This window comes from Coenobita brevimanus, chromosome 103, assembly GCF_032717465.1.
Source record: "Coenobita brevimanus isolate Jiangsu-jjx chromosome 103, ASM3271746v2, whole genome shotgun sequence".
In the NCBI taxonomy this organism is placed as follows: domain Eukaryota; kingdom Metazoa; phylum Arthropoda; class Malacostraca; order Decapoda; family Coenobitidae; genus Coenobita; species Coenobita brevimanus.
In genome coordinates, this window is record NC_137056.1 from 33,379,665 (window position 1) to 33,393,824 (window position 14,160).

Consider the following 14,160-nt stretch of genomic DNA (forward strand, 5'->3'; position numbering starts at 1 on the left):
CAGGAGAGAGATGGTTGGGTGGATTGTGTGTACTTAGACTTAGAAAAGGCCTTTGACAAGGTACCTCATAAGAGACTAATGTGGAAACTAGAATATATAGGAGGACTAAAGGGGAAACTTCTGGAATGGATGAGAGACTTTTTGAGAGAAAGACAAATGAGGACAGTAATAAAGGAAAAGATGTCTGGATGGAGGGAAGTAACAAGTGGAGTCCCTCAAGGCTCAGTGTTGGCGCCAGTAATGTTCCTGATTTACGTAAATGATATGGTAGATGGAGTGAACAGTTATGCGAGTCTGTTTGCTGATGATGTAAAGATCTTGAGGAAGATAGAGGTTGAGGAGGATTGTAAAATACTGCAGGAGGATTTGGATAGGATACACAATTGGAGCCGGACGTGGGAAATGAAATTTAATGTAAAGAAATGTAAAATATTGGAAATGGGTAAAAGTACCAGGAGACTATCACTGAATTATTTTTTGGGTAATGAATTAATCACAAAAAGGAGAGAAGAGAAAGATTTGGGAGTGCTGGTCCAAGATAGTTTGTCACCAGAAAAGCACATTAACAAGATAGTTGGAGAGACTTATAAGCTCTTGACTAACATAAGAGTAGCATTTCATTATATGGATGAGGAAATGATGAAAAAATTGATAGTGGCCATGATCCGCCCCAGGTTAGAATATGCAGCGGTAGTGTGGTGCCCACACAAAAAGAAAGATATAAACAAGATTGAGAGAATACAAAGAACAGCAACCAAGATGGTCCCCAGTCTGACAGACCTGTCATACAGAGAGAGGCTGGAAAAACTGGATTTGCCTTCGTTAGAGGAAAGGAGAAAGAGGGGAGACATGATTGCGGTGTTCAGGACCATGGTGGGAGTAGATAAAATTGACAAAGAAGATCTGTTTGTATGGGATAAGAGAGCAACAAGAGGACATGGAATGAAATTGAAAAAGTCAAGCTGCTTGAAGGATATCAAGAAATATAGCTTTCCTTACAGAAGTATAGACTTATGGAATAGCCTGGACAAAGAGATCGTCCAGTCTAAAAACTTAAACGAGTTTAAAGTTAAATTCGACTTATTGAGAAACAGCGACGGAAACCCACGAGCATAGTACATTCCGTGTATATCACAATTAGGTATATTCTTAAATATTTGGAACGACTTAGACAAAGAGGTGGTGCATGAGAAAAACATTCATGTGTGTAAAGGTAGACTTGATAAATGTGGATATGGAGACAGGACAACACGAGCATTGCTCAATTCCTGTATACTACAAATAGGTAAATACACACACACACATATATATATAAATATATATATCCATCATCATCATCCAATCCTACATTGCCCCATGAGGAGCATAGGAGCCCGGGGCTAGGCAGTTGGTCTCGACATTTAAGATGAGAGTGACCAGCCTCACTCATCCCTGAGTGGCATTACATGAGCAATCAATCCCAACCATCCCTTGGATATAAACCTTCACCTGCTCAATCCGACTGGAGAGCAATAATTACCCACTAAACCACCAGGTGCTAAAATAGACAAGGCAAGTTGGTCCTGACATTTAAGATGAGAGTGGCCAGCCTCACTCATCCCTGAGTGGCATTGTGTGAGCAATAAACACCAGCCACCCCTTGGATATAAACCTGCACTGGCTCAATCTGACTGGAGCACCTTAATTATCCACTAAACCACCAGGTGCCATAATTTGGTTATATGGTTACCACCCAGCATAGTAAATGGTTTCCAGGTGTACAGGAAACTATTTGGCTTGTCACTCAGCATAGGATCACCCACAGGTTGAAGGATGAGGAAAGAATGAAGGAAAGAAGGACATGAGGAAGAAAGGAAGGAAAGAAGATAAGAAATAATGATTCTGATTAAGTAAAATAACATTTCCCTACAGACAAAACTATTGGACCTACCAGAGTGGATGAAAATAGCATTGCATGTACCAAGTATTCATTCATTTTATAAAAATTACTGTATTCTTATAACTGGGAAGGTAACACACGCAACATTCGTTGTTATATTTTAAAAAGAAATAAAGCAAATATTTAATACACAATAATAGTACTGTACTGTGGTGCATTATTATGAAGATGATGCAAATGAAAAATTAACAAATGTACATTTGTGTATCCTATTGGTTGCTGTATATTCATTAATAAGTATTCATTATAAAAACCTGCTGCCTCACACATCCTAAAATTAAAATTTGTGAGATTATAAAATGAGAACAAAAGTTAAGTATGACAATATAAAAAAATAGAATACCAAATGCCTAAAGGTTACTTAAATCTGGTAGAGACTATGTCATAGGTGCAGTATTTACAATGCACTTACTGCCTCATCCAGGGAGCAGTGAGTGGCTTGAGCACTTGCAGTTCATCCAGTGCGTCAGACAAAAAAAAGTGGAGTAAAAATAATAACAATAATAATAATAACTAATAATTATAATAATAGTAATAATAATAATAATAATAATTATAATAATAATAATAATAATATAAATGTAGGTCTAATAAAAATTCACAAAACTGCTTGGCACTCGCAGAATTCTGGCTGGCAGTGACTACTATATACAGAAATTTGATAAAAAAAGCAAATAGGACGACGCACTAATAAAGATCTGAGGTAGTGGTATTGTACAACAGTGGGAGTCGGGAGACACGGGGTACTCAAAATATGTACTGTAAGTGAAATGCATTGGTAAAAAATTCAGGACATGCATAAAATGAAATGAACATACCATAGGCATGCACTTTCAAGTTCTTACAACTTAGATTAATCTTACCATAAAATCTGGTTCTTAAATGAATTTATCATGGCCTATAATGGGTAGGATGAATGCTTTATGAGGTATTAGGAATTGGTAAATATACACTATATATACATGACGGCTGGGACATGGTGGTGTTTCACTCTTATCATGAAGAGTCTTTGCATATGCCAGTGTATTCATCATTTTGAATAATCTGCAATACTTAATGATAAAAATAAACACAAATATCTACTGTATATAACAATATCAAAAGATTCACACTGACTCCAGAAAAATGGAAAGTCTAGTGATGTGTAAAGGCATACAGTACTATACAATGGTTTTCACGAGCCAGAATTATTTCTGTATTAATGAAACTTGGAATGTAGTTGTAAGGAATGTTTTCCTTACAAAATACAATACAGAGCTATTTCACAGATGAATCAAGCTCATTAATTATCCATGTTTAACAATTTCCATATTATCACATGTTAAAAAAAATATTCCTGTCAAATTTATAATAATTTCTTGGTTAACACATAAGAGGAACACAAATATCACTCACACACATTATAAAATAACACTTAAATAAACTATCACACACCAATAACATTTACACAGACATTATTCCTGCAGGCTTTGGGTGCACACATTATCTTTACTCATCACTAGGAATGCACATAATGTGACAGAAATGCTTCACATATTTTCCAGAGTACAATACACATGTAGCAAAGTAAGAAAATTTGAAAATTACTGAGATAAATATGCAATCACTGTACTGTACTAACACTGTGTGCACCAGTTTCACATACAATACAGATCACTTTGGACTATATTACAGAGGAAGTAATCTGCACAGCTGAGGCTCTTCGGTATATCCTAACTATAAAACTGGACTTGATTGAGCATTACAACTTCACATTTAGAAACAAAATTACATTAAGAGTCTGAACTGCACTACTGAATTCCATAAAAGAAGTCTTAATATTTCTAGAAATCTTAACACTGTCACATAGTGTTTCTATGTGTTGGCACAATTTTTGGCACGAGTCACAATCACTGGACTTGTTTTAATCACTACCATGTATCTTATCAGGTGAAACCACTGGGCCACTCCTTACACTCACTAATGTTTCCAAGGATGAGTGTAGGTATTAATTATATTTATATATATATATATATATATATGTATAAACACACACTCTCCTGAGTTTGAGTTTTGGCCGCATTTTAACACCAAAAATTTCTTGCGAGTGAGAAAACTATTCTGGATACACACTCCTCCAGAACTAAGATTAAATAAAACCCGCAACCATTCTTCAAACATTTAAAGATATTTGTCCTTCCAGTGCTTAAAGCAGTCCATATGCACTAATATCTTGGTATGACAATATCCTCTTACTTAATTCTAGTATATACAAATTCTACAACTTTGTAATAACTAAAAATATGAGTGGCTCATAATTATCTGTGTTAGACCAGGATATTTTAGCTCAAAAACTGAATATCTGGATGACAGTTATCAAGACTCTCCACCAGACATTCGAGAAATCTCTCACCTCTGTATAACATCATTTACAGATACAATATTACAGCATAAACAGTTAAAACTTTGGATACTGATGACTTTGCCAAACAGGGCAACACTGTTTCATAACCAAATATTCATCAATGAAACTGCAACAGGTAAAGATATAATATACTACATTATATACAGTAATGTATTTTAAAGTATCAGAGCACCAAAACTAGTCCTTTAAGCCAGACTGAGAACCTGGGTGAGTGGTGAGGCAGAGCTTAAGTCTGACCAGCAGACTAAGCCTGATCAGGCAAATACACCCACTTTATTTTTATATGTATGATTTGACAATGACTTCAATAGAATATCAAAGCTAAACTTATCTGGAGCAATGTCACCAGAAACTAAGATAACTATTACACTGTTCAGGGGAATCATTCAATATTGTAATGTACTTCTGTTGTTCAGCTTTAAAATGCCTTATCCAGAACTCCTGAGAACATTTAATGCTTTAGGAGCCAATCCAACAGTTCAAAATGAAAATGTGACTACATACAAAATTATCACAATGAAATGATTTTATGATAGCTGTTTTTGTATTGTTATTCAACATAAAATATATTAACCAAGTTCAGCTCATGTTGCCTGGACACCAAAACCAACATTACTATTCTTCCACGGTGGTGAAGCAAATGTCTCACATGACTTTTTAAATAATGTTTTATCCTAATATTCAGTTTTTCTCTTACTTTTGCTTCATCAGTCTGTCATTTTCAAATGACTTCAGATCTTTCTTAGGCTTCACACACACCTAATTTTTTCTCATATTGTAATTTGTACAGTGTATATTTAAAATTCTTTTTATTCTTCCACAACATACTCTCTCTCTCTCTCTCTCCTTTTTCTGCTCTCTTTAAGATGTGCCTCACTTCTTGCCAGCACGAGGTGATGAGCGTGCCTTTATGCGAGCCTGGAGTGTCAGGAGGAGACCAGCTAGTACGTCATGGTTGTGGAGACGCTTACCAAAGATGAGGCGACGCACAGAATCATCATAAGTCAGCAGTGCTACCATGTTTTGAAGCAGGAAGCCTTGGCAGTATTCTAGCAGTTGCACTGCATTATACACCTGTGGATGTACAGTAGACCATAAAGTAAGGTAAATAACATCTATGTCATAAGAAAAAAGGTTAAGCATAATTACTCCACATACATGAATACTATCAGGCTATTATAACTTACTCTTAGCTGAATAAAAGCATCTAGTGTTTATTGGAATAGAATGCTAAAGCTGTCCCAACCATGAAAGTATGAAAACTCAGGCTCCTATGACTCAGTGTTGAACAGAATACGGTACTGTACTGTAATAACTGAACACTAGAGATGTCCCTACCATACGAGAGTTAACCATCATTACTGTTTTCATTATTCTGAAATGAACATCACCAATCATGTATAATTCCAGGATGATAACCTGTAAGCTACAACATGCCTCATAACAGGTTGGTCTGACAGGCTGCAATATACCTCATATGAGGTAGATTTTCAATTTTGTCCTACAAAAATTCTGGAAGAGGCAGCATCACAAATTTAACTGCATATTAGGTTCACCATCATCTCTAATCCCCACCCCATATTCAAACCCTGAACAAATTTTTATGAACTTGGTAACATATATACTGCTATATCAGCACCCATGGAAGGTTCACACCTATTCAGAAAATCCTGTTCTTAATGCTGAAATTGAGTGCAAGGGTGATAGGGGATAAGGGGAGAGGAGAAGGAAAGGCAGAAAAAGTACCTGAAAGTACAGTAAAAGCTCAATTAAACGGCATCCGATGCATCAGCACATCCATATAACCGGAACAGAAATTCGATCCGGCATGGGGTCGAAAATATTCCGGATACCAGTCTTTGTGTGTATTGTAGTGTACACTCATGATCTCTAATTTCTGCTCAGGGGTGCCCCCTTCGTACCCCCATATACCCAGGGAAGATGGGAGGGGGGGACAAAACGAGCTCCACCCGCCTCTACCCCAGCTCCCAACCCTCCCCCATACCCCTACCCCTCCCAGCCCCCCACTCATCATTCTTAACTGGCAGTTACATCTCAAGCTAACCTCATACTTAACACTCATAGTCACATTACTAATACACAAATATAAAACACTAGGATATGTAAAAAGTATATAATATGACTATGAACATGCTGCAGCAAGAAATTAATGCATTATAACATTGACAATAAAACAAAAACGTTAACAACAGCCATCCCAGGCCTCATGCGTCCGGTGTTTGTGTGCGTCTGTGTCTGTACCTGTGTGTGTGTGTGTGTGTGTGTGTGTGTGTGTGTGTGTGTGTGTGTGTGTGTGTGTGTGTGTGTGTGTGTGTGTGTGTGTGTGTGTGTGTGTGTGTGTGTTCTTACCTAATTGTTCTTACCTAATTGTATCTTTACAGGAATGAGTCAAGCTCATACTGTCCCGTGTCTTAAACCATATTTATCGTACATATCCTTAAATTTGTGAATTGTTTTGGCACACACTATTTCATTCGGTAGTGCATTCCATTGATCAATTGCTCTGTTAGGGAAACTGAATTTCCTTACGTCTTTATCACCTCTCTTCTTATGCAGTTTTTTGCAGTGTCCTCTTGCTGATGCTTCTCCATATGTTAAGTAATCATTTATGTCTATTTTCTCCTTTCCTGATATGCACTTATATAGCATTATCATGTCACCTCTTTTCCTTCTCTCCTGTAGTGTTGGTAGATTCAGTTTATTTAGTCTTTCTTTGTAGCTTAGGTGTGTGTGTGTGTGTGCGTGTGTGTGTGTGTTCTTACCTTACCTAATTGTTACCTAATTGTATCTTTACAGGAATGAGTCAAGCTCGTACTGTCCCGTGTCTTAAACCATATTTATCGTACATATCCTTAAATTTGTGAATTGTTTTGGCATACACTATTTCACTCGGTAGTGCGTTCCATTGATCAATTGCTCTGTTTGGGAAACTGAATTTCCTTACATCTTTATCACCTCTCTTCTTATGCAGTTTTTTGCAGTGTCCTCTTGCTGATGCTTCTCAATATGTTAAGTAATCATTTATGTCTATTTTCTCCTTTCCTGATATGCACTTATATAGCATTATCATGTCACCTCTTTTCCTTCTCTCCTGTAGTGTTGGTAGATTCAGTTTATTTAGTCTTTCTTCGTAGCTTAGGTCCCTTAAGCTTGGTATCCATCTTGTAGCGACCCTTTGAACTTTTTCAATCTTGTCTATATGCTTTTTGAGATGAGGACTCCAGACTACTGATGCATATTCCAGGGTTGGTCTAATGAATGATGTTATTATCCTTCTTAGCATGTCTTCATTTATGTATGTGAATGCTATTCTCATATTTGCAAGCAGTGTATACATGTTCCGTACCTTCTCGCTGATGTGGTCAGCCGAAGATAGTCCGTTATTGATAATCACACCTAGGTCTTTCTCTCTTTCTGATGTGTATAGGGTTTTATTTCCTAACTTATAATCCCAATCAGGTCTTTTTCCACTTTTACCAAACTTGATTACATGACACTTGTCCACACTGAATTCCATTTGCCATGTACTACTCCATTCATGAAGTTTATTTAATTCTTCTTGTAGCTCTTTACAAGAGTCTGTGTTAGTAATTCCCCTCTGTATTTTTGCATCATCTGCAAACATATTCAGATAGCTCTCATTTCCAGTGTTACTGTTTATATCATTTATACACACTAAAAACATGATTGGTGCCAGCACTGAACCCTGTGGTACTCCACTAGTCACTTCTTTCCATGATGAGTAGTTTCCTCTTAGTACTGTCCTCATTTCTCTTTTTATGAGAAAGTCTTGCATCCAACAAAACAGTTTGCCTCGAATTCCTCCTTGATGGTACAGTTTCCATTAAAGTCTTTGGTGTGGTACTGTGTCAAAAGCTTTCTTGAAATCTAAATAGATACTGTCCACCCATCCTTCCCTTTCCTGTATTGTGTTTGTTACTCTGTCACAGTAGCTCAACAGATTAGTAACACATAATTTTCCTTTTCTGAAACCAAACTGTCTTTCTGTTATCATACTGTGTTCTTCTAGATGATTTACCCAAGCTTTTCTTATAAGTTTTTCTAATACCTTGCTTATTACACTGGTCAGTGATACTGGTCGGTAGTTGAGTGGATTTTGTCTATTTCCTTTCTTGAATAAGGGGACAATATTTGCTTTTTTCCAAATATCAGGTAGTTTACCTTGACTCACGGATTTCTTGAAAATTAAAAATAATGGTTTACTTAACTCCTTTGCACATTCTCGTAATACCCAACATGAAATTTCATCGGGACCACTTGCTTTTCCTCTGTCTAATCTACTTAACTCCTCCTGTATTACTTTTTCTGCTAATTGTATATCTGGTAGTATGTATGGACATGCATGTTCCACATAGTCCCTCTCAAAATTTTTTTTTTCTGTAAAAACTAATTGGAAATTCTTATTTAGTGCTTCACAAATATCTTTCACTTGTGTATAAGTGATTCCCTCGTCCGTAATGGATTGTATTATATTTTTTTATTTTGGTTTTGCTTCTGATACAGCTGTAAAACAGCTTTGGTTGATCACTACTTTTATTTATTATATCCTCCTCAAACTGTTTTTGGGCTTCCCTCCTTATTCTTGTATAGTCGTTTCTTGCTTGTTTGTAATTATTATACGCCGTTTCACTATTGTGTCTTCTGTATCTATTCCACAACAAATCTCTTCTTTCTTTTGATTTTTTAAATTCTGTATTGAACCATTTCTGTATTTTCTTATCTGCTTCTTTGTGCTGTGGGATGTACTTCTGGACTCCTATTTCATAAAATTCACAAAATTTTTTATATACAGCATTTAAATCTTGTCCTCTAAGCTCATTTTCCCAACCAACTTCTAAGAAATACTTCTTTAGGTCTTGATAATTTCCCTTTTTATAGTTTAGGCTCTTTTTGTAACTGTCATTGCTGTTTACTATGTCATATGCTATCCTGAAGTTATAATTTAGTACTGCATGATCACTTTTGCCGAGTGGAGGGTGATATATTAAACTGTCAGTATCATTTTCTTGCCTAGTAAATATTAGATCTAGCACTGAAGGTACATCAAGTCCTCTTTTTCTGGTGGTTTCCCTCACATGTTGCGTTAAGAAAAACTCTCGTACGAGATCCAGGGGCTTTTGGTCCCAACAGCTTTCTTGGCTATTTATATCTAGAGTATTCCAATTTATATTTGTATTGAAGTCCCCAGTTAGTATAATTCTTTCCGATTTCTCTTCCATTTTATGTAGCAATGATCTTATACTCTGAATTGTACTCTCTGCCAGGTCCTCATATTCGTCTCTTTCCCATGTGTTTGATCTGGGTGGCATGTACAAATTGGCTACAATTACTTTACCTTCAGATGTGTCGATCTCTACTGCAATCAGTTCTACTTGTGATGGTATATCTAGTTTTATTTCCTTGACTTTTAGATTTTTCTTAGTTCTATCTATCTATCTATCTATAGCCCGACGCCCTAATCCCGCAAAGAACGCCTCCAAGTCACTCTGTCACCAACCATTTGACTACCCTCCCCCCAACTCACCCCCCCCTCCCTCATATACCTCTCAACTTCATCCCTCCACCTCATCCTCGGTCTACCCCTCCCTCTCCCTCCCTCCACCTCACCTACATACACCCTCTTAGTCAGTCTTTCATTCTCCATTCTCCCCACATGTCCAAACCACCTCAGTGTATTTCTCCTAATCTTCTCAACCACATCCACATCTACCCCACAACGTTCCTTCACTTCTTCATTCGTCAACCTGTCCCTCCACGTCACTCCACATGCTCCTCTCAAGTAACTCATTTCCACTGCTCTCACTCTTGACTTGTTCCCCTCTTGCAAGGTCCACGCCTCGCTTCCATACGTCAGGGTAGGGATCACAATACCATCATGCAGTGACTTTTTAACTTCCATACTCACCTCCCTATTTCTCATCACTGCTTTCAGTGTACCAACAACCTTCCTTCCCTGCTGTACCCTTTCACGTACTTCATCCCCCAAAGTTCCATCCTTACTCCTTTTTTTAAATTTCTGTCTCTTCTCCATATATTGTATTCCTCTAAGTTTATTATGTCATTGGATATCCTTGGTGTTAATTTTGTTTCAGTTAGGCATATTATTTGTGGTTCATTTTCTCTGACATAATCATTCATCTCTAGTAATTTAGATACCATTCCATCCACATTTCAGAGGAGTAGACTGTAGCACCAGTCGAGCAGGGCAGTACTCCCGAGGTGGATGGAAAGCTGATGACAGGGAGAGCTGGAGCTCCCGTTTCATCAGCCCTCAGGACTAGTTCCTGACCATCCCCCTTTGCTGAACTTTTTCAGTGTCTCAGTTACACAGAGAGTAGGCCAGCATGCTCTCCAGTACAAATTTCTCTAACTATCTTCACCAAACTTCATGCACAGTACACACTACACTTCCTATTCAAAAATCAACAAAAATGGCATCTACTAATCAAGCCTCGGAGTCCCCAGGGGGGGGGACCATAAATGCCCCCGCCATCTGCCCCTCTCCCGGTGACGACTCGAGGTGCCTGGAACCACTGTCTGACTCTCTTCTTCTTCATTTCTGCAACATTCGCGGCCTTTCATCTAACTTTCGCTCTGTTGAGCACCACCTCTCCTCCTCTAAACCTCACCTTCTTTTTCTGACGGAGACTCAGCTGTCTGAGGCAACCGACAGCAAACCCTTTTCTGTATCCTCCTACTTTCTCTATACTCATTTCAAAGCCAAAGGTGGCTGTTGTGTATACATACGCAACGACTTATCTTGCTCTTGTGTTCCTGAACTTGATTCTTCTGAATTCTCCACATTCTGGCTTCGGCTTTCCTGTCATTCTCTGACTAAATATATCTGTGCTGTTTACTTATCCCCTAATTCTACTGACTATCAAAAATTCTTCGACTATCTTACTTCTACGATGGAACACATTCTGTCCATTTCTCCTTTCTCTGAAATCTCCATTCTTGGAGATTTCAATGTTCACCACCACCTTTGGCTCTCCTCTCCTTTCACGGATCCACCTGGTGAACAAGCCTACATCTTTTCTATCCTTAATGACCTAGAGCAACTTGTACAGCACCCTACCCGTATCCCTGACCGCCTTGGAGAGAGCTCCAACATACTTGACCTCTTCCTCACAACTAATCCTTCTGCTTACTCTGTTAATCTTTTCTCTCCGTTGGGCTCCTCCGATCACAACCTTATTACTTTAACCTGTCCTATCACTCCGGTACTGGCCTGTGGACCCTCCAGGGAAACGTCGTCTGTGGCATTTTGGAGCCGCGAACTGGGAGGCCCTCAGGCAGTACTTCTTTGATTTTCCCTGGAATGATTATTGCTTCCATGGCCGTGAGCCATCTGAGTGTGCCTTGCGCATTACGGAGGTTATTCTCTCGGGCATGGAAGCAAACATTCCTTTCTCATATCCTTTGACTAATGCAAGAAAGCCTTGGTTTAATCACGCTTGTTCTAATGCTGTCCGCAACAAGGAGAAGGCCTACAAAAGGTACCGGAGCCAACCCACCCCTGAATCACATCATCTTTACGTTTCTGCCCGGAATCGTGCTAAGTCTGTTCTTCGCTCTACTAAAAATAATTTCATCCATACTAAATGCTCTCAACTCTCCAACTCGAATTCTTCCCGCTCCTTCTGGCACCTTGCCAAAAATCTTTCTAACAACTTTACCTCATCATCCTTCCCTCCTCTTTTCTACTCTGATGGTTCTGTAGCTATTTCTTCTACTGATAAAGCAGATCTCTTTGCACAGACTTTCTCCTCCAATTCCACCTTAGACGATTCCGGTGCTGTTCCTCCATCACTTCTCCCCTCTGACTTCCTCATGGCTGACATTAAAATTTCTTCAGTTGATGTATTTTCTGCCATCACTGGCCTCAGCACTAACAAGGCATATGGGCCTGATGGGGTCCCTCCTATTGTTCTCAAGAACTGTGCTTCTGTGCTTACACCCTGCCTAGGCAAACTCTTTCGCCTTTGTCTGTCAACTTGTACCTTTCCTTCTTGCTGGAAGTTTGCTCTCATTCAGCCAGTCCCAAAGAAGGGTGACCACTCCCAACCCTCCAACTATCGTCCAATTGCTTTAACGTCCTGTATTTCAAAAGTTTTCGAGTCAATTCTTAATAGAAAAATTTTAAGGCATCTTTCCTATCACAACCTTCTTTCCGATCGTCAGTATGGGTTCCGTCAGGGACGCTCCACTGGCGATCTTCTCACCTACCTTTCAGACTCCTGGTCATCCTCCTTTCGGGACTTTGGCGAAAGCTTTGCCATTGCACTTGACATCTCAAAGGCTTTCGATCGAGTCTCGCATAAATCTTTAATTTCCAAACTGCCCTCCTACGGTTTCTATCCTTCTATCTGTGCCTTCATCACTAGCTTCCTTTCTGGTCGTTCTATAGCCGCTGTTGTAGACGGCCATCGTTCTTCTCCTAGATCTATCAACAGTGGTGTTCCTCAGGGCTCTGTCCTATCACCAACTCTCTTCCTTTTATTCATCAATGATCTTCTAAGCTGTACATCTAACCCTATCCACTCATACGCTGATGACTCCACCCTTCACCTTTCCATTCGGTTCCCGCAACGCCCATCTCAACAGTTACTTCAAGAAACAAGGGATGAGGCTATGGCACACCTAATGTCTGACTTGGCTCGTATCACTGACTGGGGTAAAAATAATATGGTTGTCTTTAATGCATCTAAGACTCAGTTCTTACACCTATCAACCCGACAAAATCTTCCACAGGTATACCCATTAATGTTTAATAATATTCAGCTTAATCCTGCATCATCCTTGAACATGCTTGGGGTTTCATTTACTCGGGACTTATCTTGGAAAGACCATATTACATCTCTTGTAAAATCTGCTTCCAAGAGATTGGGTGTGCTAAGCCGACTCCGCTCTTTCTTTACCCCTGCACAATTGTTGACTCTATACAGAGGTTTTATCCGCCCCTGTGTGGAGTACAACTCTCATGTGTGGGAAGGCTCCCCACATGCAGCTCTTCTCAATAGGGTGGATTAACTCTCCTCCTCTTACTGACTCCCTTCAACCCCTGTCTCTTCGCCGCACTGTTGCATCTTTATCTCTTTTCTATCGCTACTTTAATGGTCACTGCTCCGCTGAATTGTCTGCTTGCATTCCTCCACCTCTACGACGGGCGCGTAGCACCCGTCTGGCAGCAAACTCTCATCCCTTTTCTGTCCAACTCTCTAATGCAAGAGTTAACCGTTACTCCCAGTCTTTCACTTATGCAACAGGTCAGCTCTGGAACTGTCTCCCTCTGTCTGTATTTCCTGCTGCCTATGATCTCCAGTCTTTCAAACGCAGTGTGTCCAGGCATCTCAAAATGATCGGATCTTGAATTTGGCTCTCTCTTGTATTTTGTTTTTCTCTTGGAGGGAACTGTTACTGCGGGCCATGGCCTTTGGTTCCTTCTTCCTCGCATAAAAAAAAAAAAAAAAAAAATTTGAGTACATCAACTTTATCATCTTGTTTATATACTTGTCATGACATGGTTCTATTACCTTCCTCCTTTTTCTCCCATCCTGTTTGTGTACCACTTTCGTACCTGCAATCCTATTACTTTGTAAACAAATTTCTTCTTCTCCTCTTCTGATCTTCCCTCATTTTTTGTTTTTGCTTCCTCCCTTTTCTCTTTCAGTAATTCCAGTTCCTCTTGTGTTAGGCATCTTTTTATCCATACATTTTTGAACTCCTCTTTTTCCATAAGATTCTTTGCATTTTTTAGTATCTCTTCCACAGT

General features: G+C 39.0%; 1 protein-coding gene across 1 annotated transcript in view; it reads right to left on the reverse strand.

Annotated features, from left to right (window-relative positions):
* Window positions 1-5,216: 5,216 nt before the first annotated feature.
* Window positions 5,217-14,160, reverse strand: part of LOC145415669 (ankyrin repeat and BTB/POZ domain-containing protein 2) — a 208,935-nt gene continuing 199,991 nt past the window's right edge. Inside the window, exon 20 of the mRNA XM_080284884.1 lies at window positions 5,217-5,417. Coding sequence (XP_080141010.1) covers window positions 5,217-5,417 — 201 coding nt within the window. The remainder of the gene's footprint in view (window positions 5,418-14,160) is intronic.